Source organism: Cyprinodon tularosa, unplaced genomic scaffold (genome assembly GCF_016077235.1).
Source record: "Cyprinodon tularosa strain WSP-4 unplaced genomic scaffold, ASM1607723v1 ctg166, whole genome shotgun sequence".
Lineage (NCBI taxonomy): Eukaryota > Metazoa > Chordata > Actinopteri > Cyprinodontiformes > Cyprinodontidae > Cyprinodon > Cyprinodon tularosa.
The window spans coordinates 1,109,501-1,136,108 of NW_024038493.1; the positions used below are offsets into that span (position 1 = coordinate 1,109,501).

The window sequence follows — 26,608 nt, forward strand, 5'->3', positions numbered from 1 at the left end:
GGATGATCGGCAGATGGAGAGATGGAAGGATGGGTGGATGGAAGGATGGTTGGATGGAGATGGAAGGATGGATGATCGGCGGATGGAGAGATGGAAGGATGGGTGGTGGGTGGATGAAGAGATGGAAGGATGGATGATTGGTGGATGGAGATGGAAGGATGGGTGATCAGCGGATGAAGAGATGGAAGAATGGACAATCAGCGGATGGTGAGATGGAAGGATGGATGATCGGCGGATGAAGAGATGGAAGAATGGATGATCAGCGGATGGTGAGATGGAAGGATGAGTGCTCGGTGGATGGATTAATGGATGGATGAGCGGAAGGTTGATTGATGGATAAATGGATGGATGATGAGAGGGTTAAATAGGTGAATGATGAATGTATGGAGAAATGGATAGTGGATGGAAGGATGGAGAGATGGATGGATGGATGGATAAATGGAGAGATGAATGGATGGATGATGGATTGGACCCAGGTTGAAGCAAATAAAGCTAGAAAGCAGCAAACAGCGGACAAAAGAACAAAGGACAAGCAGCTCCAGGGCACAATGTTATGGACAAGCTTTATTTTGAATGACAAATAAATTAAGATGTGCTTAATTTATCCATGCTTTGTTTTCTTTTGTGTTTGTTGGCTTTGGCATTTCAAACAAATATGTAACATGGCAGCCAATAATGATGAAAAACACTTCCTCCCTCTGGGCAGACTCAGTAATATGTCTCCAGCTCCACCCAACCTGAAAAATAAAGCAGACATAATCAACCAAGGGTTATTTGTCCTTTACGTTATTACTCTTTTACAATCAGAGGTTAAACATCAAGAGGTCAAACTGGCTGAATCTACAAAAGGTCGCCAGGATGATGTCATCCTTCATGCTGGATGGCAGTGATTAAAGAATTACAACCTGACTAAGGACGAAAATCTGCCCTAAATTAGAAACAATATAGTCAAATATTTTATGATGACAGTAAAATCCTTGAGGGACGGAAGACACTGTGGTCTTTTCACTATAAAAGAAGTTGCTATCCTTCATTGTTTAGATAGCAAATGAGTTAACGGCATTGGAAGAAAGAAGAACCTTTCTAGAGGTTAAAATACTTACAATATAACAGTTCTTTCTAAGTTGGAGTTTAGGTTTTAGAGTATTTGTTTGTTACACTATTTCCTCAGCTGCCCCTAAATGATATCTCCATCATGCAAGAGGCTTCAAAATGATATGAAAAACCTTAAATTTCTTCTGATATTGTCTGGTCAAAGTCATTTGTTTTTTATCTCTGTGACAGATCCCAACAGAACTATTTTTGTACTCATTTATTTTTAGCATGAGATGTTCAATAAAAATAATAAAATTAAATTAAATGCGGTCACCCCCACAACCATTGCTACGTTGTTGTAGTTGACATATGCAAGGATGGGTTGCGCTAGATCCATCCATCCAAAACTGCAATTAGTAATGTTACAGCTGCTCAGTTTAAAGTGAAGCGCGTTTAAATTGATGAGAATTAATAAATGAAAAGAGGTTATTTAGATTAAATGGATTAAACAGAGTGGAGAATGGAGAATTAGTTTGTGCCGCGGCTGCTAGGAGATGCTAACCAAGATGTAGAACTACGGTACAAAGGCCTACAATTTCTAACTGAGGCTGTTTACTGTTAGCATTGGGATCAAATCACTTTCACAGATAGAATAAAACAAAGCATCTTACAATGACAGACGGAAGCTTCACTGTCACTTAAAACAATTATTCATCTTCTTCTAATTTAAATTTGTTTCCTGTTAGCTTCTGCTAATGGTGTTAGCTTTAGCTAATACAGTAAACAGCTTACAAGCAGATCACATTTGCTTCTTTCCATGCATATCTCATCTAAAACTGCTCATAAAAACTTTAAGGCAATGACTCAGTGTGTCATTGTCTAAATTTATACAAATCAAATGCAATATGACAAAAAAAAACTGCTCGGCTAATGGGTAAAAATATAACAAAGGATATCTAATATTTCAATTAGGGCCTAATAATCACTTATTAAGCATAGCAATTTTTAAGCTAATAGAAAAAAAATATTTAGGCAAACATGTTCAACTAGTCGTGGCTCCTTATGGGAGGGAATATCTGTGACAAGCTGGATTTGAGTTTGAAATATGTGGCCTAGATGACAGCAGATTCAGATGTTTGAATGTCCAAAAAAAATAGAAAGACAGAGATGGAGATGTTAGTTTGACCTATTTTTCTCTTTGGGGTTTATCTGTTACAAAATCTTTAAGAGCTACAGTTTGCAGTTGTAACATTGTGTTGTCAGGATGTGAGAAAAAAAAAACGCTTTTTGCAGACAGGAAACATGTCAGCCAGACTTATTTTCATGAGAGTGACGTTAACGCATCATTCGCCTTGGATGGGCTGTGCCGCGTTCAGTGATCCATGCTGTGGGGCTCAGATGTAACATCTCTGACAAACACGCAAGAAAACCAATAAAAACAAAAAAAAGAAGCTGAATCAGAGCTGGACCCCTCCATACAGGTCCTGTGGAGCCTCGTGGGTGGAACGAGGCATTAACAATGGCAGGGTTGAGGGTTCAACTCCCACGGGGCCGCTACCATCTGCTGCAGTTTTCGCTACAGTATCAGACACAACTATCCACAGAGCCAGGAAAAGAAACTGCACTACTGTACATTTGTATGTCTAAGATAATAAACCAAAGATCTAGTTTTCAAACTTAAAGAAAAAAGCAAATAATAGTCTTACCTCCTGGGTTGCGTCTAAGGATATATCTTCTGGCTTCATCGTAGAGGAAGATGAGTAGAGAGTATGGGAAGGCGCAGAACCACCATGCAGGCCTGAAAGTATTGGACAGATGGAGAGTTAAAACTGAAATATGACCAAAAAATAGCAACAAAGGCATGACACACCTCCTCTACAGCCTGTAGGAAAAACAGTCGCTATAGTTCATCTAAAAGCACATCAAAAGCTTGTTGGACAGAAGTAGCTTGTTTAATATACACTAAAGTAAAAACTGGATCATCACAGGGCCGTTGCTCTGCTGATGCTCACTCCTTAATGCAAATAAACTCCACTGGGATGCAGATTTATTCCTCAACTGGGAGTTTGTAACTGATACTGAGCTGAGAGGCAGGAACAAACGCAACAGGAGAAAGATGCCAGAGAAGATGGAATGAGTTTAAACCATGAGCTAATGAGCCTGATCTGTCCTTTCTGCTCTCTGTTTTCCCTCAAATAATCTCATTAGAACTAGAGCATCTTTATTATTCCTCTGTAGTGGAAATTATTTAAGCCAGGAGATAATAGCCAACTTCTCTATATAGAAGACATCAAAGACAGTTCTGTGCTAAAATTCATGCACGTCAAAACGCTTTCTGCATGGATTAGAGAACAAGAAAACCTCCGAAAGCAGAAATTAGCAGAAAAAACCTGCTTTAATGGGCATTACACCTAATAGTGAATGTTCATTAACAAAAAGAACATTATGCATTGATAAGTACAGCATAAATGTTGAATAGAGGATAGCGTAGGTGTGCGATTTACTCACTTGAGAGGGTACATTCTGAGGGCGACATCCATGCCTGGACAGTATGACAGGAAAGCAGCCAGAGCTGTCTCCTCAAAGAGTCCAAAGATTAAGATGCGGTTCCTGTTGGGAGAAAATAACATTTAAAAAAATGTTTAACTGCCCCGCTTATTTGATCTAATGTACAACTGATTAAAGATAGGCTATAGATTTATCTGTGGAGCCTATAGATTGGGAACCCTTTTAGAAAAACTATGGAAGAAGACTCCAAATTTAGGAAAATATCATGCTTCGTTCCATACATTTCTTACTGAAACAGAGATCATGTAGAATAAATACCAATGTGAGCAGTTTTATTTAAAAATGCATTGACGTAAACTACTCCTACTGCATTCACATTCCCTACCATGCCCCAATATAAAATATATGCTCCTTCTCTGCACTTTGAGCTTCCTACCCCCACTAATTTAGCCCTTATCGTACTCTCATGTGGATCTGTTTCCATATACTTTCACTAACCTTTGTCACTTTAAAGGTTGATCTAATATTGAGACAGTACTGTTTTCTTCTCAGCTGTGGCTAGTATAGTTAGAAAAGCATCTTCAAGCGAATCCCTTTAAGAGCTAAGTTCTGACTTCATACTCAACAGCCTCTGTCATCACATTACAATTTTATCAAAACAAACATAGACATAAAAACTAAAATTCTTAACAACAGATGAAAATTGAATCTTCAGCATGACATGTGTACATAGAAAACTGTGTGATCTGATCAGGCCTTCAATCTGATCATTTGTCTCCATGTAAAGGTGTCTATTAACAAAGAACAAAAACAACAAAGGTCCTGCAATAGTCATCCCGTAAAAGTTTAAAATTTTTTTTAAAAACAATCCGCTGGACTTGGTTTCCAAGATTTGAAGATGTTTCGCCACCCCTCCAGGAAGCTTTCTCAATTCAAATGTCTGGATCCGCAGTGAGTTTGAGTTGTATATAGACAAGGCCTCTTATTGCTTGGAAACATGCAAATTGAAACCAACGAGTGGGTCGTTTGGTTCCATTGTTAGCCTGTAATACCTGAAACCTGTCTATAATTGTTAAGGGTCGGTCGTTAAGGAGGTATTGTTCACCGGCTGAAGAGAGGAGGTACTTTGTTCCTCTGTGATGCAGTGGGGGGTGTGGTGATATCTGGAATTGATCATCTCTAAAACTGAATTGTAAGTTTTTGGAAGCTGGAATCTGAGTCCACCACCTCTGTTAAAAGAGGTCCAAGTCCAGTGGATTGTTTTTTTACATTTTTTTAAACTTTTACGGAATGACTACGACCTGGATGACTGAGAATCTTCATCAACGTCCTGCAATAGTGCCTTGGGTCAGACCATAATAGATAAAAACTAAATTCACAATTGTATAACTAATATAGAGCCTAAAAAAAGGAGTTTTTAACAAATTTTTTGGTGTGTTTTTTGTATCTGCACATCAGTTAGTTTAGCTCACCTCATTCCTTGCTGTACAATAGAGTTCCTCCTGGTCTTGCAGATAATCAGATCAGCCCACTGGACGATTACAATACTGGTGAAGAAGGCTGTGTGGCAGGTGAACTCCACGATCTTTCTTCTCTCGTATGTCTGGAGGACACCCGGGACCAAAAAAAAAAGCATAAGAATCAATAAAAGCAAGATCAAATGAGGGCTGAAAAGACATAAGGAAGACATTACAAGATATACTGACCCATTGCTGTCCATAACTGTCCTCCAGGTCGTTTACGTATTTGTCATCCCAGAAGACTCTGATTCCAAGAAGGTCCATGGGGAGGAATCCATTTTCAGCCAAGATCACAAAATATGTGAAGAACCCAGCTGTGGCCTGCATCATACCTAATCAAAGCGAAAGCTTTAAAAATGACGTTTTCGACACATGACGTCATGTTTTTACAGATGCACCAAGATATAAAGGTTTTTTACCGATCTGTCCATACGCGATGCTAATCAGCCTCTCGTTCACCAGTTTGTCTGTTTTAGGGTTTCGGGGCTGTCTCTTCATGATGTCACTCTCAGCAGCTTCATAAGCCAGGGAGATGGCGGGAACCTAGGGGATGAAGACATAACCTGTAGCTCCAGTTGCCCAAAACCAAACTCAACAAAGCTCCAGAGGAACTTACCATGTCTGTTCCCAGATCGATACAGAGGATGGTGACAGTTCCCAGAGGCAGAGGGATGTTGGCGATGATGAAGAGGAGGAAGGGAGAGATCTCAGGGATGTTACTGGTCAGAGTGTAGGCGATGGACTTCTTCAAGTTGTCAAAGATCAGGCGACCTGGTCGATCAACACGCTGGTTAGTATTTATAAATCCGATCTAAAATAACATGTTTTTTAGTCATCTTCTCACCTTCTTCCACTCCAGTAACAATGGAGGCAAAGTTATCGTCCAGCAGGATCATGTCGGCCGCCTGTTTGGAGACATCAGAGCCAGCAATCCCCATGGCAACGCCGATGTCAGCTTTCTTCAGAGCTGGAGAGTCGTTTACACCGTCACCTGTCACGGCCACGATGGCTCCCTAGACAGGAAACAGATGCCGATAAAAGTAATCAATTACTTTAAAAAGAAATACTTTTAGTAAAACCATTTTCAAACAGGTTTGAAATAATGGCACTATATGAAATCTAATCAAAATATACATATACATACGTATACTTTACTTTGTTCAACTGTTAAAAAAGATGGTCCATGGGTAGTTTAGGAGATTTACTTTCTCGCAAACCAAATTGGAGTATACATATTAAGATTTTTTTTTACTTAGAAGTTTTGAGTGTAACATTTTTTTTTTCACATTTAATTCTCTCAATGTTTATTTTATTTTTATTTTTTTTTAATAATATTTTTTTCACATTTTTTTTATATTCTTTTTTTTATCGCCTACCTTTTAAAGGCTTTTTACAGGACACATTCTCTAGGGGGGATGTTGGTTCACTTACTGTTGTAAGCAAATTACATGTTTTTAAATGGAAGTCAAAAAAGAAAAAGTACAACAAAACTTTTTGATACTTTTTTTTTCACTGCTTTTTTTTTCCTCTGTAGAGAGAGGCAAAGAAGCATCGCTATTTGTCTGCACGAAAGTAAGCAGCAACAGATGTTTTAGGCTTAAAGTGAAGGAAATGCGATCTGGCACGAGGTTGAAAAAGTAGGCAGTTCATTAAACTCAATTGGAAAATGTGAAATAAAAAAAAAACAGATACATTTTTATTTTTTACAAAACAAGGTCTTTGTTGTAAAAATAAGGGAAATAAATTTAACCCCAAATACTCTGGATATTATTACAGACTTACTTTAGTAAAAAAAATGTTAAATATTATTAAAGATTGCAATCCAAAACACAAATTAAAATTTAAAATGATAAAATCTGTAATAAACATGTTTTAGATAGAATAAAGTTTGGTAAAAAAATGCAATAAAAAAAATAAAATATGAAAGAAATTTGAGAAAAAAATGTCATTACTTGTAAGAAAACAGTAAAGGTACTCTCGAAACCTTTTTTTAAAGCTTAATTTCTGAATTGCATTTCTGTTTTCAAATTGCAACAATAATGCAATAAACTCCATTTTACTGTAGATAACGATTCAATTTTTTTCCCAGTTTCATAAGACTTGTGTTCCTATATTTGCCCTTTTCATCTCAGCCCTAAATCCCAGATAATTTCCCTGAGCCTCACCTGTCTCTGGCAACCCTCCACAATGATCAGCTTCTGCTGAGGGGAGGTTCTGGCGAAGACGATTTCTGTGTGGTGCTTCAGGATCTCGTCAAGCTGTTCCGATGTAAAGTCTTTGAGCTCACCGCCATGAACAACACAGGCTTTGGCATCTCTGTGGAAGAAATCCCAGCAAACTTAAGCACAAAGGCTAAAATCAACCATCTACCCCCATACACAAGACGCCATCTAGAAGTAGGTTTTTAGGCTAAATCTGGTTGGTCCGTCATAGTATGGATAAAGACCAGAAATAGTTGTTGGGCTGTGTTTGGTTGATCTGATTTTGTCCCGCTTTAGTCCAATGGTAGACGTTGAAAAGATATTTCAAAGACAGTTTTCAACGTCTTTTCAATGATCTAAAAATTACGGCTTTTCACTTTTCAACCAAATATAGACGTTGTTTGGAAGTAAATCATTTCACATTTTCAATGTCTTTTCAACCAACTTTTGCTCGGTGGGAAAGAACTGACCTGGGGTTGACTTCTGAAACAGGAACGTTCAGACGAGCCGCAATGTCCTCAACAGTCTCGTTGCCTTCAGAGATGATACCTACGCCCTTAGCGATGGCCTTGGCAGTGATGGGATGGTCACCTGTCACCATGATTACCTGAGAGGAAGAAGATTAGAGGAAGCACTGAATCTACAGCTCCTTTGTACAAAAGAAATACGTCAAGAGAGTCGACTCTAATCACCTTGATTCCTGCACTCCTGCATTTGCCTACAGCATCGGGCACAGCAGCACGAGGAGGATCGATCATGGCCATGAGGCCGATGAAGCAAAGGTTCTCAGTGGGGAAGTTCACTTCTTCAGTGTCAAAGGCAAAGCCCTCAGGGAACTGGTCATCAGGAAGGTGGAAATGGCAGAAACCTTAAAAAGAAAAAAAAGATTTGAATAAGACTTTGATTTGTCCTGATGTCTCATAAAGGAAAGGTTTTAACAGTGAAGAATATATGGTCTACCGAGAACTCTCTCTCCAAGTCCTCCCAGCTCCACGTAGGCATTCTGGAAAGCATCTTTCATCTCGTCGTCCAGAGGCTGCTCTTTGCCCTGGAGTACTATGGTGGAACAGCGGTCCAGGATTCTCTCTGGTGCTCCTTTCATCACCAGAAGGTGCTTGGTTTCTCCAGGAGTTGCGTTCTTGTGGATGGAGAGCTATTGGAAAGGAGAAAACCTTAATCCAGTGCGTCCCTAACGTTTTTTTGTGCTGGGCACCGATTTGGTTTGCGAGAAAGTAACTCTCCTAAACTACCCATGGACCATGATTTTTAACAGTGGAACAAAGAAAAGTCGATTGCAATAAAATATATTTGACAGTAAAATAAGAATTACAATTACAAAACTACCACATTTAAATTTTCATTACCTCAGGGCAAATGTGCAATGGAATTCAGCAATATATCTAAAATGTGCTGCCACTACACCGTGCCTCACCACTGATTTCTGGGAAATTCCTAAGAGGAGGATCAATGAAGCTGTTGACAACATTTTACTAATAAAAAACCAAAAAGCTCGGCTGTGCATTTGTATTCAGGTACTGGTACAATCATGGTGTGTTCAAGATCCCCCATCAAATGGGAGATAATGATGAACAAAGTTTTTTGTTTTAAAATCCATTCTAATTAAAAAATTCTAGACTTCTTCCAGATGCATATTTTTGTGGTTTGGGCTTTAAATGCGAAACCTGAAAAAAACAAACTAACATGAAGGAGCCAACTAAATATGCAGGAAAGGACATGAGGAAGGAAGGAAGGAAGGAAGGAAGGAAGGAAGGAAGGAAGGAAGGAAGGAAGGAAGGAAGGAAGGAAGGAAGGAAGGAAGGAAGGAAGGAAGGAAGGAAGGAAGGAAGGAAGGAAGGAAGGAAGGAAGGAAGGAAGGAAGGAAGGGCAAAAATAAGAATTGGGTGAGGACACGGATGGAAAGCCACAACTTCACAATTAAATACAGAAGGCTTTAATAAAGAAGGAAGGGAGGACAATGACTATTAGGATAGGAAAAGGAAAAGAAGGGATGGAACAAGTAAAGAATGGAAAGATGGCAATGACCCCATACATACAGCCAAAGCTACAATGGAATGACTCAAAGCATAACACTCTGTTAGAATGGTCTAGTCAAAGTCTTTTCCTTATTCCAATTGTTTCTTGTAGAAACTGAAAAAATAAATATGTATAGAAATTCTCTGTCAAATTTCACAGAGCTTGACCTTTTTTAATGAGGTAATTTGCATTGGTCAACACCACAAAAATACTGATAGAATTAATTGTGTGTTTTTGGTCAAGAAATGTGAAAAAAATGTGTGTTTGAATACTTTGGCAGTGCACTAGAATTTAAATAACAGTTAAATAATTTGGACCGGATGAATGTTTTACCTGGTATTTGTTGGTGGAGTTGAACGGAATCTCAGCAACCTTCTGATATTTTTCTCTCATGTCCTTAACTGAGCCACAGCAAAGCTCAATGCACTTGAGCAAGGCAGCTTCTGAGGCGTCACCGGCAACATCTCTCTGTGGGTTTCAGTGAATGTTATCGAAGAAAAAGATTTAAATGAATGCAGTTGCAGCTAAAATGGTGCTAAAAGTTTCGGGTATGATGCTAAATTTAATTGCATTAAAAGAACTTCTGATCTTAAGGTTCAGACATCTCTACAACTACACCAGCTTTTCACCTTCAGTATGGGAACGTTGTTCTGTTCAGCTAGGAAGACGGCCCGGTTGCAGAGTCCAGCGATTCTGGCCAGAGCCGCCCAGGTGGCAGAGCTTCTGTCGAAGGAGGTGCCGCTCTGGTTCTCTGTGGTGTCGGCTTCATGGATCTGATTGTCGAACCACATGTGGGCCACGGTCATTCTGTTTTGGGTCAGGGTGCCGGTCTTATCTGAACAGATGGTGGAGGTGGAGCCCAGAGTCTCGACAGCTTCCAGGTTCTTCACCAGGCAGTTTTTCTTGGCCATACGCTTGGCAGTCAGAGTCAGGCACACCTGGAGAGAAGAATCAACCCCTTATAAACCAAATAATCTGTAATGAAAGTGAACCAAGGATCTCAGATTAAAGGACTTTAGTACTTACAGTGACAGTAGCCAGCAGACCTTCCGGCACATTAGCCACAATGATACCAATAAGGAAGATGACAGCTTCCAGCCATCCATAACCGAGGATGAGGGAGAGAATGAAGAAAGAAACCCCAAGAAAAACGGCCACGCCTGTGATGATGTGGATGAAGTGCTCAATCTCAACAGCAATGGGAGTTTTTCCTCCCTCCAGACTGGACGCTAAGGTGGCAATACGACCCATAACGGTGCGATCGCCGGTGTTAATGACGACTCCTCTGGCAGTTCCTGAACATCAAGAAGGATGTGTTCAAGCGATTTTTCTTTCACATACCCCCCAAATCGCACCTAACATCATAAATATAGGATTACTTTAAGGACTTCTTTAGTACCTTCAACACAGTTGGTGGAGAAGAAAACAATGTTCCTGGTCTCAAGGGGGTTTTCGTTGGTGAATTCTGGAGAACGAGTCTGGGGTTCTGATTCACCAGTCAGAGAGGAGTTGTCCACCTGAAGGATAAAACAGAAAGGAACAGTGGTGAGAGAATTTTTTTTTTTGGACAACATACCACACGTGTTTTGTTATATATATATATTTTTTTTTCAAATCTTCAGTTAAATACTATCAGGACCCCTAGCAATTCCTATAAAATTGGTGTAATACAAGTATTTTTACATTTTTGGAGAGCCTACTTCCCTGGAAAAATGGTTCTTAGGGGGAACTCAGAAGACAATACCATTAGGATATTACAGGTTAGGCAAATGCAGGTTTGTCCTTGTAAATTAGTAAATGGCTGCAGGAGAAAAAGAGCTACTTGCTTAAACTTGTTTGTGTCTTACAGTTTACATCTCAGGGACCTATGGCAAACAAGGAAGCTGTTTTTCCTTTAAAAGCCAAAGGACAGGGATAAATAGAAGGCATTATAAGCTCTTTGAAATTTCACTAATTCAGATAAAAATATGATTGACTGAACAAAAGAACTAAAAGACTGTTTGTCACCGGTATTCAAGAACAATACTGATCCCCAACATTTCGCCTAATTAACATGAAAAAAGTCCAACATCCAGGAAACAATCCTCTATTAGTCCTTTGACTAAAACAATATAGAAAACCTAAAGTAGACAAGAGAAGTCTTGAAGGTTCTCTTGTCTTTGTATGCTTGAACCTGTCCTTATGAAGGGATTGCAAAGTACTGACAGCAGGGGTCCCAATATTTGTGCACCAGTAATGCACACAAACCTTGCAGCCGTGAGCAGAGATGATCCTGAGATCGGCAGGAACCCTGTCTCCACCTTTCACCTCCACCAAATCACCGACCACCACCTCCTCGGCGTTGATGCTCTTCTTCTCTCCATCACGGACAACAAGGGCTTGCTATAATTAAGCAAAGTGTTAAGGAGTGATGGAGACTGTAGCAAAAGGCAAACATGTGGTCATAGTGAGTCAATTAAAGCCTGAGGAAACAAGGAAGTCTTACCTGTGGGACGAGATTCTTAAAGGAATCCATGATTTTGGAGCTTTTGGCCTCTTGGTAGTAGGAGAAGCAACCAGTGATGATGACAACAGCAGAGAGCACAATACCTAAATACAACTGCAGGGAGAATGATAAGACCTTTGACTTTTGTCTCCGAAGAACCAGGGAATGATGCTCATCCATATTAACAGTCCCCTCTTACATTATCATTGGCTGGTTCATCTTCAGAAGCAGCCTGAATACTGTAGGCGAGGAAGCAGAGGATTGCTCCAATCCACAGCAGCATGGAGAAACCACCAAATAGCTGGAGGAGAAACCAAGAAATCATTTAAACTAGTGAGGAATTTCCACCCTGTGCCTCCAATAAAAGAATTTTGCGAGAATAAAAAACGATGCGGTTGTTGGATCGTACCTGCTTGCAGAACTTTACCCATTCAGGAGTCGTTGGAGGAGGTGTCAAGGCGTTTGGACCATCTCTGTTTAGAATCTCTTTTGCTCTGGATGAAGAAAGACCCTAGACACACATACAAAGAGGTTAGTTTATTTTAGGTCAAAAATTTCATAATTTGGGTTAACAGAAACTATCAAATATTTTGCCCTGACACCACAACTCTATAGCATAACTAATTGACATTGTGCTCAGGGACAGTGTCTGTGTGCTTTGACTTGGAACTTGTACCCTGGCCATATCTTTCTCTCTGAACCACAATAAATCCTATGTGCAGAGAACTCACCCTTGTTAGGTCCGTCCCATATTTTCTGTTAAGTTCATCCATTGTCAGCTTGTGATCATCCTGTGGAGGGAGGGGTGGACACGAAGAGGAGAGAATGAGATTGACAGACATTGCGTCAAACAAGCATAAATCCCTGTCATTTTAAAACCACACATATTATCTGCTTTGGGGATTAAAGAATGTGTTGACGTATCCTCCAGGAAACATAAAGAGCTCAAAAGAGAGTAGCCGATCTGATCGGGATTATGAATGCATGCGGATGCGTACAGTGATGTTAAGATTTGTTTAACATTCAATTTACTTTGTAGAGGACTTTGTAGCTGCGCTAAAACCACAAACTGCAAAGAGCTCTGTAGGGCAAGAAACACACTGATGTTTTATATTAAAAAGGAAACTGATTTGGGCTCATTTCTGAAAGTTTATCCACTCTTTACAACCCACATTTTAAAGAATACTCAACAAAGTTTCATTTAACTGCTTATCTAATTGTTGGGTCAAACCAAAGCGTGAGTGCAAATGAACACTCAGAGAGGCTGACACATTCATGTGCCCACTCTGAGTTTCTTTTTTTTTTGTTATTTAAAAAACGCCCACAGCGGTTGAATGAGAATAAATACCTCAAATATGGTTTGAATTAACTGCAATCATATATCCCACTTTTATTGGTATTGTACTGTGAAACAAAACAAAAATGGGCAATCATAAGAAACCAGGAATTGAGATGATGACACTGCTCTCTGCGGTGACACAGTTACAGCATACTTCTGTCAGTGCTGGAAACCACAATGAAGACACAGTTACTTTCATGCACAATAGTTTCAAGGCTTTATAATGAAGATACAAAACATAAGAAAATACTTTTCTAACAATCATGGCAGCAATCCATAGTCTTCAAGATAAAGTTTCTAATGACCTTAGCCAATAGGCGAGTCTGTTTACTGTAGGTAAAGGAAACTACAGAAATAACTATATGCTATGGTTCAATTCTGTCCATTATTGAAAGTTTAGTAAGAAGAAAAGTGAACTTGCACCACTCTCGCAACCACTGGTGTGGCACCCTCTTCAATGAGTGGTATCTCTGTAAAGCAACAAATGGTGCAATATTTTGTGCCATAGGGGAGTGCTCTAACCTAGTGGTCCGCGCAGTCTGCACTCTCGGTCCCTAAACAAAACCCTTAACCCCACACTGCTCATCGGGCGCCGCACAATGGCAGCCCACTGCTCCCCAACGGGATCAGTTAAATGCAAGTAAATTTCTTCAATGTGAGATCAATAAAGTTCTATTATTATCATTATTTTTATTAATAAGAATATTTCAACTTGAAAATAAAGTACGCTTCTTCCAAAAAATGCTGTCCAAGTGCTATCAAACTTAAAAAAAGAGAAAATGTTTTAATGTAAAAGGAAATAGTTCTTAAGTTCCCATGCCAGATTGTCATAGATGATGAGGACTTCCCATCAGCTGGTGAGAAAGTTTTGTGCAAAGATTTCCAGGTAATTATTAAGAAAAAACTAAACGGATGAACTTCAAAAGATAAGCTGCTAATTTATGAACGACCTGACTGGCTATAACTATTTATTAAAAACCATGCCAAAATAAAAAGGAGCTAACTGTTAAAAATCATCCTAAAAAGTACCATTATGAACCAGTCCTGTGTCTATTATTTGAGTTATGCTAGCTGTGACAACTTTTGTAGTCATGTGTGCATCACTCTCTACATCGGTTAGCAATATTTTTAACCAACTATGCCATTTTACGATCGAACTTTCTTTTAACCTCTAGTCCCCATTTCAAATTTACATTTCTATTAGACTAAGTCAATCAAAAGCTTAAAGTGTTTATCTTACACTGAATGACTTTAGTGAAAGAGATGGGATTAATTACATGATCCTTTCTATTCCTATGACCATTTGGCATTTTAATAATCAAGCACGGCAAATCGGCCACGGAGAAAATGTAATCACATGATCCAAAGTAGTGATCTCAACAGGCCAACTGAGGACATCTATTTTTTAACTCTCATGTTTTGGCCACATTTTCGATGTATTTGAATAGCCATCCACAAACTGAGATAAACTGAGGTTTTGGGAATTCCTGCTGTTGAGATAAATGAAACCAAACCCACTGCATATCTAGCATTCAGCATCTCCAGTTCAGACTTTACAGCACACAGTCGAATCAAAGAGCGCATAATGTTGCTATGGGGATAGCCTCTATTGTCTTTGGCTGGACTTTGAATCCTCGGGGTAATTGTATGACCGGATGACAATTATTAACATCTCAGCTGGGTTTGTTTCGGTGCTTTACTACTATTTCACTTCTACTCGATAAGCAATCATTATTCAACCACTGATCAGACATGAAGTCCTCTAATCGCTAATGCATGGTGGTAAATCATTCCAAAGAATTTATCTGAACTCAAAGACTTCCTATGTCTCGGGAGGCACATTAAAGACGAGGGTGTGGCGTTAATTGCAGTGAATGATATGCAAGATTGGAGAGATCACAGGAGATTGGCGATAGGGTTTGATATGACATGAAGATGTCCTTCAGCTTTGGCAGGACTTTGAGATCTAGTTAAGGCACTTTAAAGGACTATAACTATTAATATATCACCAAGATAAGAGTTTTATTGCCTTATAATTAAAAATGAACTGAGGGCAAGCATAAGTGTTGTATTCTGGACTTTCCCTTTAAAATGTAATGTTGAAGGTTAATCTTTTTAAGAGTTAGTTTAGACCAAATACATTGAAAATGTAGGTTAAACTTTTTGTATGTAGTTGGCATATGAGTACAAGACCCAGCTGCGATTAAGGTTTGAGTTTAAAGAGTCGTAGATTTAGAAATGTGTTATAAATACATTAGCTGTTGAGATTAAATAAACTTCCAAATATAAGCGAAAAAGTATTGCGTATTGAGATGGAACAAGAGGTCAGTTGGTTTGACATTGACCATTTCTCCTTGCGGTCTGACCTTGTGAAGGACACTTCCAAAGTCAACACTTCCTAAAGATTTTTGGTCAGAATGCACCTGATTTGCAGAAAAAATGTCTTTATAACACATTAGAAATATAGAGATGTTGTGAAATAAAGTATACCCTCCTCAGTTAGCAGTTTCTGAACTTTTACTTCCTGTTTGACCTTGGTGAAAGGTCTTCAGAAAGCTGAATCGGATGGAACTTGGCCAACCATTGCTGTCCGCTACTCTGACCTACACGGCATTCTAACACCTTCATTTACTCAAGCTTGGAAATTAAGATTCACAAAGAGAAACTGAAGAAATGTAAAGCTGAAAGTGGCCACTTCCTTCAAGTCCACTGTAAACCAACCAATTGAAAGCATGTGTTAGAAGCTGATTATAGCTGGGGAGCTTTTTAATAACATGTGACAGCACATGCAGCTCTGTAGGTAGCAATCTTTACTAAACAGGGTGCAGACGTCTCATGTGACTCTGAGAGGTTTGTGTCAGCCGTGACCGGTCATAGTGACAGGCTCCATGAGCACTAACAAAAATCAAGGTGGTAAACTCACCAGATCCACTTCTTTTTTCAGTTCATCCATATCCTTCTTCGCTTTGGCTTTCTTGGCTTTTTTACTTGTTTTTTCCGACGTTGCAGCCGGCTTGTAGTCATCTTTTCCTTTCTGGATTGAAGGAAAGTGAGTAAAAAAGGAATAGAAGTCAGTGAATTAAACAGAGCCCACATGGAAAGACAGCTCTGATGCATCTGTTTGGATTTTTTCACAAGGAAGCACAAGAAAATATTCCTCTTTCTGCTGTCCAAACAAGCTGCAAAACCTGTGTTAATCATTTACTTGCTACAGAGAGAGCAGAATTGAAAAAGAATGCCTCAAATTTCAAAATCTGTAAGCCTTTGCTAATGACCCTGAATGAAAACAAGATCAAAACAAGAGTAAAAGTTGAAATACTCACTCCAAACCCCATGATTACAGAGTAGCTCTGAGAGCAGTCAATCCAATGTTCCTTTTTCAAAAAACTTCCCCACTCCGCCTCTTTCTGTTTCCCACACTGCTTCTCTCAGCTCTGCTGTCTTCCTCACTCCCAGAGCAGAGAAGATGGTTTGCCTGGCATTAGCATACCTTTATATATGCAGCTTGGAGGACTACCTGCTCTGTAGGGGGAGGGGTTTGGGGGAGGAGAAACTAGACAGGTGAGTTGCAGAAAGCTTTGGTAGAGGTGGGGGTGGTGTTTTCAACTAAAACCTATGAGAGAAAAGGGGAGGGGTCCATTTCTTACTCAACTTCCCTATTCTGTTCTCACAGCTTCCCTAAGTTTTTCCTTTTTTTTAATTATTCCATAATGCCCGTCCGCTTTTTTCACCAACTGGATTACATTTTTCATACAGTCGCCCTGCTGCATTTGTGTTTGCGAGTGTTTGCACTACAAACAGCAACAATCAGGGGGAAAAGAGCAAATAAGGTAGTTGAGTTGTGAATGTAAAACACGTGGAGATAAAGCTACAGACAGAGATGTTAAAGTCCAATTCAGGAAGTCTTTGCTCGAGCATTTTGCACAGGAAAGGTTGTTTCTCCCAAAAAGTGAAAGCTAGAAGAAAGGTTAGATATACCGTTGCACGTAGGAAAGATAACTGTGGAATGCAGAGGGAGTATTCTACAGAGCAGTTGGCTCTGCCTCTTTAAGGTCGGCCTGTCCTGTAGGGGGGGGGGGGGACAAAATCACCTTTAAAAAAAATTAAACATTAGCTGTTAAATGTTTAAACTCCAATACATGTCTTTTTTGTTGCTTAACATTAGTTCATTTGATCACTTTATTTCATAAATAGCTGTCAGAGGCCTCACCCTTCTGTTCTTAGAAGGATCCTTCAAGCCATAAAGTGAAACAGAGCAGGTTTCATTGAACTTAGTGCCCTTGAGAAGGTCAAATGGTCAATCACTGCCAATAGCTTTGGGGAAACTGCAAGTATAGAGTGCAAAAGCTAAAAAGCATTGGTACAATGTCGACGCACGTGTACCAGATGACACCAGTGACCCTGAAGTCAGCGGAACAGAGTCTTCTTCTGTTTGGGTGAAACCGGTGAGGTGGAAGGCTTACCCTTGGTGCCAGAGCAGCGTAGGACACTGGATTGTTTGGAGTAAACTTCCTGACTGTTTGTACTCATTCAGCTATGCCGGGGAGGAGAGGGTGGATGGGGGGTGATGTCAAAATGGGGGAGGGAGATGGAGTAAATGGAAGGAATGTTGTGAAATGACAACGGATTAGGAGGAATTGTATGGAGGGAATTTTGCTCCATAATTGTTGAAAGTAGAGCACAAAAAAGTTTTTGCTGTTTTCTACGGTGGCCCTGAAGTGCAAACTGCAACTACAAATCTAGAAGCACAACTACATTAAGAAAAACAAAACTACATAAAGCAAAGCGCAACTACATTAAGGAAAACACAATTACATTAACCTACCGGAAAAGGTAGGTACCAGTGGGAAACATGAGACATCGCTGATTGTAGTTTTGTTTTTCTTAATGTAGTTGCTCTCTGCTTTATGTAGTTTTGTTTTTCTTAATGTAGTTGCTCTTTGCTTTATGTAGTTTTGTTTTTCTTAATGTAGTTTCGCTTTGCTTTATGTAGTTGCGATTTCCTTAATGTAGTTGCGCTTTTAGATTTGTAGTTGCAGTTTGCACTTCAGGGCCACCGTAGTTTTCTCCTATTCTTTTTTCTTTTTTTTTCTGTGTTTTTGGTATTTAATTTTTTCAAATTGTTTTTAAAGATTTCATATCTTAGATTTTACATTTTTAAATATACATTTTTTAAAAACCTTTTTTTTGCTGATTTAGAAAATTTTTTTTTTTCACGTTTCTTTTCAATTCTTTTTTATTTTAAATAGTTACATTTTTTTAAATGAAGTTTTAGAGATCCCATTCTCTTTAAGTCCAATACAAATGCTGGCTCTTGATTCATACGTTCACTAATAGAAATCTGTAAAATACAACATAAAAATAATTCAAAATCACAAACTAAATCTAAAAAAACACAAATAAGAAAAAAAGATTTGAAATTATAAAATCTGTAAACCATAGCAATAAAAAATATTGAAAAATACATATAAACATTTTGGAAAAATAATAGAAAAAAAAACCAAATCTAGGTAGAAAGCTTTTCTCAAAATCCATTTTGAATAAAAAATCTTTTACAATTTTTGTTTCTGGATTGCATATTTTCCAAATTTTTATTTACAAATCATGTTCTTTGCTTGCAACAATAATGGAAGAAAATTCTCTCCATAGATTTGCCACGTTTTTTGTATTTTTTGACTGTGAAACTGAAAAACAGAATGATTTTTGTTTGGACGCATACATATGATGCCCTAAAGCGAAATCTGTTAGACCTTATAACAGATTCAGAATTAGATTTAGGTCTGGGCTATTCTAACTCATCAATACGCTTCCCTCCCTGTCCCTCCAAGAGCATGATGCTTCCACCACCATGTCTAAGTGTGGGGGATGGTGCGTGTGGGCAAATTTACATGATGCTATAAATGGTTTTCTTTTTCCCAGAAACAGTTTTCCATAAAGTGTTGTTCTGGGGTGTGAATACTTGTGCTGAACTCTGCAAACCTCCACTGAGTGTCTTAATAACTGTAGAAGTTTTCTGGATTACACTTTAATATCCTGGATTCCTTTCTGAGAGCGGTTAAGGCTTTGGGAATCTGGCCCCCCACACAGAGTCAGCACAGTTTCTACATCAATCAAATCAAAAGAGCAAATTATCACGGTTTATGGGATTTATCTTCTGTAATTAAGGTGGTATAGGAGCTTGTTTGACCCAAAACACTGTTCTGGTGTACATAAACAGCTTGGGAGTTGAGGACGTAAAACATGGCCTTTGTAATGCGACAGTAGTAGCAAGTACAAGAAGTCATAGTAACGTTGTTGGGGGAAACATTACGTGCGAGAGACTATGGGCTGATGTTGTCTTTTTAGCCGTTAGCTATGAAAGATTGAGCTTTAGCAGTGTAAGAAGTTAAGTGTGTTCTGTTTCTAAAGCAGAAAGCTGCTGGAAAAGGCAAGAAAATTTCCTTGTCTAATATTCTAGATATTTATAGAAATATTTAATGAAAACCTGCCATACATTTGTGACCTATTGAATCAAAGGGGCCTTTTAAACAGTAACGTTTAAACTTTCCATCAGCTTTTTAAAATGTCTATAAAAAGACAATGTGTAAATGTTTCACTACCCTGTAGGTTGGACTGGTAGTACTCAAACTGTCATGCACTTTGGACCCAGAGTGACGCTTGGAGGCATTTAAAATGTTTAATAATCAAACTGAATCTTCTGGGTTCCATAACCATTTTGACTGCTAAAGACACCCGAAAGGCATTGACTGTTAAACAAATAGCTGTCCCAGAAACCACAATCTAAATCAAATGCAATCTGATCCTGATAAACATGTGGGGCTTATTGGGGAAAGATATCAAAGTCTGATTATGGAGCGTCTGAAGAGTGTGACTATATGATTCTCTGCCTGATATTTATGAATTTATAAGAACACCAGAACCTAGCCCCTCTATTAAGAGAGAAACCAATGGGACGTATTGAAAGAATTCCAAAACCTAGTATTAAAAATTTGGTTAGCTTTTTGACACTAGCCTTAACTAACCAAACTCTGTTTTATATCAGAGATCTGATTGTTCCTTATGTTCCTAACAGAGAACTTTGCTCTCAATTTGCAAGGTTACTAGTGGATCCTAGAATTTCTAAATGTAGAATGGGAGGCAGGTATTTTAGTTATCAGGCTTCTTTTCTGTGGAACCAACTACCAGTTTTGGTCTGCGAGGCAGACACCCTGTCTACTTTTAAGGGAAGACATAAAACTTTCCTTTTTGATAAAGCTTATAGTTAGAGCTACAGTATCTCTATAGTTATGCTGCTATAGGCTTAGACTGCTGAAGGATATAGGGAACACTTTTCATCATTCTGTTTCATTCTATCTCTATTCTTTCATTCCGCAATATTTGTTAGTTTAACCTCTAACTTTATGCTCTCTCTGCTTTTTCTCATCATAGTAGTTTCATCTGATCTGTTCCTGTTTGGCTGTGACACCATCCTGGAGAGATATATCATCTGTGCTTCTGTTGCCATCAACACCTTTGTTTATAGATGTTGGAGCTTGGCCTGTTTTTCAGTGTAGTGATCTTTATCTGACTGTGACTGTGCTCTCTTTCATCCTCTGACATAGGAGCTGGCATGGCGCGCGTCTGCCTGGCTGTGTGTTTCCAGGACAGGGCAGCCTGTGGAGCTGGTTGACAGTTGCTTTTTGTATCTCTGCTTCTTTCTGTATCTCTGCTTCTATCTCCTTGATTAGACTTAGACAACTTTTATTATCATTTTGTATACACAGAGAGTATACAAAACGAAGTTTCATTTAGTACAGCTTTCAGACAGTAAATTAACATTTCCATTCAATAAAGTTCAGCAGTGATTAAATGTAAACAGTTTGGGAGAACCACTATTCTGCTTCAGCAGATGGAAGCTCACACTGAGCCTGGTTCTGCTGGAGGATTTTTTCTGTTCAAAGGGAGCTTTTCCTCCCCACTGTCGCTACAAGCATGCTTGGTGTGAGGGATTGCCTTACAGTCAATGAGACAATGCAATCTGCTGGTTTTCTGTATATAGAAAACTTGTCTCTGAAAAGTGCCTTGAGATGACATGTGTTGTGAATTGGCTTTATAGAAATAAACTGAATTAAGTGAATGGGTGATTTAGGAGTAGAAAGCCTATTTATGTATTTAAAGTTGAACAGTTATGCTATTTGACATTTTAAAGTGTATACTCCAGTAGCTCACTCTGGTTGCAACGCTTTTTTATTTTGTCCTGCTTGCATATTGTTTGTTATCTTTTTATTTTATGCAATGTTTTTGCTCAGTTTGTTAGTAAATAAAGCCATTTCTGTTTATTTAAAATAACAAAAGAGGTTTGATATCTCACATGTGTACGGGGAGGGTAAACAAGGAAGTAGCCTACTGTGGCTAAGTCAGTTAGCACCTCCCAGCAAAGTATGAAAATAATAAATGAAAATACAAGATACTGTGTGAGAAAATGCAAAAAGAGGAACAAGTCTGTAAAAGTGCTGAGGGTAGCACACGCAGATATGCGTGTGTCTCATATCTGCAGACGACCTGGTTTCTGAGTATAAACCAACCTTTAGTCTAGTTTAAAGTACAAAAGACATAATAAATACATTGATTTATGCTGTGCTACTGTTTGAACATTGATAGAGCATGTTCTCTTGAACTTAGAGTTGTTTTAAATAATTAGTTGTTCTTGAGCTTTTGTTTCACTGCAAAGCATTGCAGGGCTATTCAAAATGCTCTCAGGATGGCTGCTTAGTGTTTGTAACCATACTTAACTATATTTCGGCCTCAGCAGATGGCTGCTCACACTGAGCCTGGTTCTGCTGGAGGTTTCTTCCTGTTAAAAGGGAGTTTTTCCTCTCCACCTTCGCTACAAGCATGCTTAGTGTGAGGGATTGCATTTCAGTCAATGAGTCAATGCAATCAACTGGTTTTCCTTAGATAGAAAACTTTGAATCAATTTGACTGTATGATCTGGTTGAACTGTAAAGTGCCTTGAGATGACATGTGTTGTGAATTGGCGCTATATAAATAAACTGAATTCAAATGAATTGAATTAAGGCATAAAAATTGAACAATATATCTTTAAACAATGCTACATTCATAAGGACAATTTAAGGGTTAAACGTAGAAGATTTATTTAGATCTGTTTTGGCTAAGGATGCACCAATACCAGTATAAGGCCCAAAAAGAAGTGCTTGTACTTGTATGAAGAAATGTGCTTCTTTACTAAAGGGCCGATTATTGGCACCATTTTCCCAATCAAAGCAATCATTAGTAGGCGCTAAAATATTTCTGTCCCATCCCCGGTGGGAAGTGCCTGGTAACTGTATCAATGGCTGAAACACCTCTTCAGGATAGAGGCCATTTCCCCAGAGTCATCAACTAATCACTCGACTCAGTTATGTTGAAAAAATCTTCAATCAATTATTTGTATTACTCTGTAATTGAAAAAATGAGGCTGTTGCGAGTAAAGATAACCAGCTACCTTATTTGTCTTTCTTTAGTGCAACACAAATTCAATTAAATTCAATTCAGTTTATTTTTATAGCGCCAATTCACAACACAAGTCATCCCAAGGCACTTTACAGTTCAATCAGATCATACAGTCAAATTGATTCAAAGTTTTCTAAATCAGGAAAACCAGTTGATTATATCGACTCATTGACTCATACAATCCCTCACACTAAGCATGCTTGTAGCGACAGTGGAGAGGAAAAACTCCCTTTTAACAGGAAGAAACCTCCAGCAGAACCAGGCTCAGTGTGAGCGGCCATCTGCTGAGGCCGACTGGGGTTCAAGGAGACAGAAGCAGAGACAGAAAAAGCAGCTGTAATAGGCGGAGGAAACACACAGCCAGGCAGACGAGCTCCAAGCCAGCTCCCATGTCAGAGGATGAAGAGAGCACATCCAAATAAGCTAGCCTGTAGGTGAAGTTTGTTGACATGTAAGATCAGCGTCTTACCTGAAAAACAAACTTTTAAGACTGAAACTTTATTTATTTTACATTGCTGATGAGGACATGTAACATGTACTGTTTCAAAGATGGTAAGTTCATCAAAGGCGTGAAGTGGGGCAGCAGAACGTTGGCTCTTTATTATTATTGATGGGGCTGTTATATTGTACTTGCTCTCCAATGGAAACACACATACAGGTAGATCCTTTAATCGAAATTAACGAGTGAATCAGACATTTTAAAAATGTGTCTTCAACTTGAAAACTTCCACTTGTATTCCTACTTAACTCTAGCAAATATTTCCCACCAAGCAAAATTGGTTTAAAGGCCTTGAAAAGATGACACAATTTAAGTCCCTGTGACGTCTACATTTGGCTGAGAAGTGATAGATGAAAAGCTGTAATTTTCAGAATGCAGAAAAGACGTTCCACAACGCGTCTGTATTACACGTCTGTTACAGGACTAACACAAAGTAGGACAAAATCAGATCGACCAAACATAGCCTAATTTTCAACAACTATTTCTGGACTAAATCCAGAGTAATTTGGACCGACCAGATGTAGGCTAAAAGGATTGAATGACGTCTGGTGTTTGAGGGCTTGGTATAAAAAATATTTTTTCTGTTTTGCAAAACTGGTTTCATAATAACATGGAAGGACAGGGTATCAATCTCCTATGAAGTTTAAAAACAGATGGTAAACCTTGTAAAACAAGGTGTTTGTAAAACTGCAGTAACGTTTCTCAGATAAGCTTTGCTTTAAAGGAAATTTAAAATGTGTTTATGTGTTGTTTCTCCCCCAACTAGCTTTTATGTTAAAGCTACAGTGTGTAATTTTCAGCGACATCTAACGTCCAGACTGCAGACCGCAACAACATGAACATCTCCCCCCACCGCTTCTCCCCCCCAACAGTACGGCGAGCGTTACGGGACAAAATGTCTTCCACAACGTCCGCATCACCTACCTTCTCAAGTGATGAGGTTTGTTTACATAGATAATTTTAATACTGCCATCTACTGTTCAGTACCGTCTCAGTTCATCTCTCTCAACTTGCCGTAGTTACTTTCGAGCGTAATGGGCGATCTCGCAATCGCTAGTTTGTTGGCTCTGCGCTGCCGTAGCACAAAGATGTCTGCCTCCATGGCTGCGAGACCCGCTCCTATGTAATTATAGATGACGAATTCTAAGGCAACGCAAATATTAAGGTTAAGAGGCTGAGCTCGTAGATGATGATAAATAACATAGTTATGTATAATATATTACATTTCTGACTGTATATCCCTGTAATTATTACACACTGTAGCTTTAAGTGTCTGGGGAAAAAAATCTCCATTTATTGAACTAAAGCCAGGTAGAGACTTATCTAATGCTAGCTAATAAATTGCAGATAAGCATTTGTTCATTAATGCCAATGGGTGGAGTGTCCTAATAAAAAGAGTTGCCAACTTTTGAGTGAAATTATTAGATGGGTTAGTAAGTGTGACCTGTATTAAAAAAAAAATTTGCACTAATGTGATTTAGAGCACTGACTTCCCAATTTGTAGTGGCGGATCAGGAAAAGGCCTAAAGCAGGGTTCCTTAATTCCACTTTTCAAGGACGGCTGTCCTGCATCTTTTAGATGTGTATCTGCTACAACATACCAAAATCAAGTAATCAGGTCATTAGCTAACCTGACTCTGCCAGATGGATTTCCCCGCATATCCACCTGGAAACCTTCGGCTGAAGTAATTTTGGGAAGGGGCGAAAATACTGGTTATAGCTGATTGGCTTATGTTGGTGATAGGCGGGCCAAATAAACCAAGCAGATCAACGAAGCATATGACGTACTAACAGCCAGGCTACTCTTGCCGAAACCAGTCGGGAGAAGAGCAAAAACATCTTTTCCTCTGAGAAAAGCCTCCAGAGCAGTGTTTTGCTCTTCTTTCAGTGAAGAAATACTCTGTAATTCCGATAAAACTCGATAGCCACGCTAACGCTAGTTTCATCGGGTGAAGCCGCCATGTTCTTTAGACTGAACTGTCACGCTTCTCGTTGCGTCACACCTCAACCCGTCTCAAAGCCAACGCTGATTGGACGTTCGTTTGGTGAACGGCTCCAAATTTTCTTCAACGGAGAGTCTCCAGACTGATTAGCGAGTGAAATCTTAGAAGCTCGCGAGATCAGGATGGTCTCACGAGGCTAGTCATTAGCATGACTGTGGAGAACTTTACTACATACTAAGGAGGTAATTTAGCCATTTCATTTAGGTGTGGAAGCAGAGACACATCTATATATTGCAAATGCTGGACTTTGAGGGTTTGAATTGAGGAACTCCGACCTACAGCAGGCACTGGGGGGGGGGGTTTGTAGCCGGGTGCTAAGCTGCTGGGATAAAGACCAACTACTCAAAATCTGAAACAAAGGTTTTGAGGGAAGTTCCTGAATCAGGTAGAGGATTTAGAGTATATGAGGTCCTGTTCAAGATTTAGGGGTGAATAGAGCCGCTGTTAGCAGAGCCAAAAGGAAAAGCTCACAATTTACTGTTCGATTCACATTTTCGCCAACACCTATGGCCATAATATCTAGGGCATGACCAAAAACGGCAAGATCCCGGATACAAGCAGCTTACATTATTTTCCTCCGCAGGGTGACTGGGCACCATTTTAGAAATAAGGTAAGGCCAACCAGGAGAGGCTCAGAGAAGACTTCTTTTCCATATTAAGAGGAGTCAGGTGAGGAAGTGAGGACAATATTTTCGCCTTGAAAGGGAAGTTTGAAAGGTGTTCCAGACATGTCCCATTGGGAGGAGGTCGGGGCTGCTCCTAATACTCTTCTGGCTTTCCCAAGAGGAGATGACGGAGGTTTCTGGGAAGGTCTCTGCTGAGATGATCTTCCCTTTACTCATATACCCTTGAGAGAAGTTTGAATTCATTTGTTCCTTCACCTTATTGTCACCAGTTTGTTATAACAGTTTGTTATTCATTGGGAATATGAGTCAAAAAACAAGGATTGAGCTGCTAAATTATTGAACACTATTGATATGATGATATCCCAATTAAGGCATAGAATCTCTTGAATTGTGAATACCTTTTTATTGAATCTTCATCACTTCTATTGAAGGAATTTAATATGAGAAACTGAATCCAATGTATGATATAAAATATTTTAACTTTTTCTGGAAAACAAGTCACTCTGATGACTCCTATCTGACATTTTTTAGCACAGGTAAGGAAACCATTGCCATTTATAACTACACTGAGCCTCACATTAATAAACAAACTCTTCAAAACAAAAAGCAAACTAACAAGAATTTAACCATAGCAGACTTAGTTTTTTTTTTTACCTCAAAAATGTCAAAAAAAAAAAAAAAATGTAAGTTCACTTGAAATGTTCAATCATAAAAGCCTGTTCTATCAACATTAAACTGAAGGGAAGAAAATGAATCTACATACCAGTATTTCTGGAGATTTAAGTGTAACCTGACAGTGAAACTTGAGTTCAGGCTGTGACAATTTGCCTTGTAAAGTCCTCCCTCCCCCTCCGGCTCCAGACGAG

At 39.0% G+C, this 26,608-nt stretch overlaps 1 protein-coding gene across 1 annotated transcript; it reads right to left on the reverse strand.

Moving 5' to 3' along the window:
• Positions 1-537: 537 nt before the first annotated feature.
• Positions 538-26,608, reverse strand: LOC119780787 (sodium/potassium-transporting ATPase subunit alpha-1). Its single transcript, XM_038280935.1, has 24 exons — positions 26,506-26,608; positions 16,446-16,644; positions 16,046-16,156; positions 12,515-12,574; positions 12,193-12,294; positions 11,983-12,084; positions 11,784-11,897; positions 11,546-11,680; positions 10,698-10,815; positions 10,325-10,593; positions 9,928-10,236; positions 9,632-9,766; positions 8,225-8,417; positions 7,957-8,132; positions 7,735-7,871; positions 7,229-7,379; positions 5,908-6,076; positions 5,680-5,834; positions 5,483-5,606; positions 5,250-5,395; positions 5,016-5,146; positions 3,544-3,645; positions 2,742-2,833; positions 538-737 (listed from the first exon to the last, which is right to left on the reverse strand). The coding sequence occupies exons 2-24, from the start codon at positions 16,455-16,457 to the stop codon at positions 709-711; spliced, it is 3,072 nt and encodes a 1,023-aa protein (XP_038136863.1). The 5' UTR covers positions 16,458-16,644; positions 26,506-26,608; the 3' UTR covers positions 538-708.

Bases quoted from the DNA above. Each gene is read 5' to 3' on its own strand.
- LOC119780787 (XM_038280935.1), bottom strand. The intron at 11,681-11,783 runs GTAAGACTTCCT...GCTTAATTATAG, and splicing joins TTAAGAATCTCGTCCCACAG to CAAGCCCTTGTTGTCCGTGA. The intron at 5,835-5,907 runs GTGAGAAGATGA...TTGATCGACCAG, and splicing joins TGTTACTGGAGTGGAAGAAG to GTCGCCTGATCTTTGACAAC.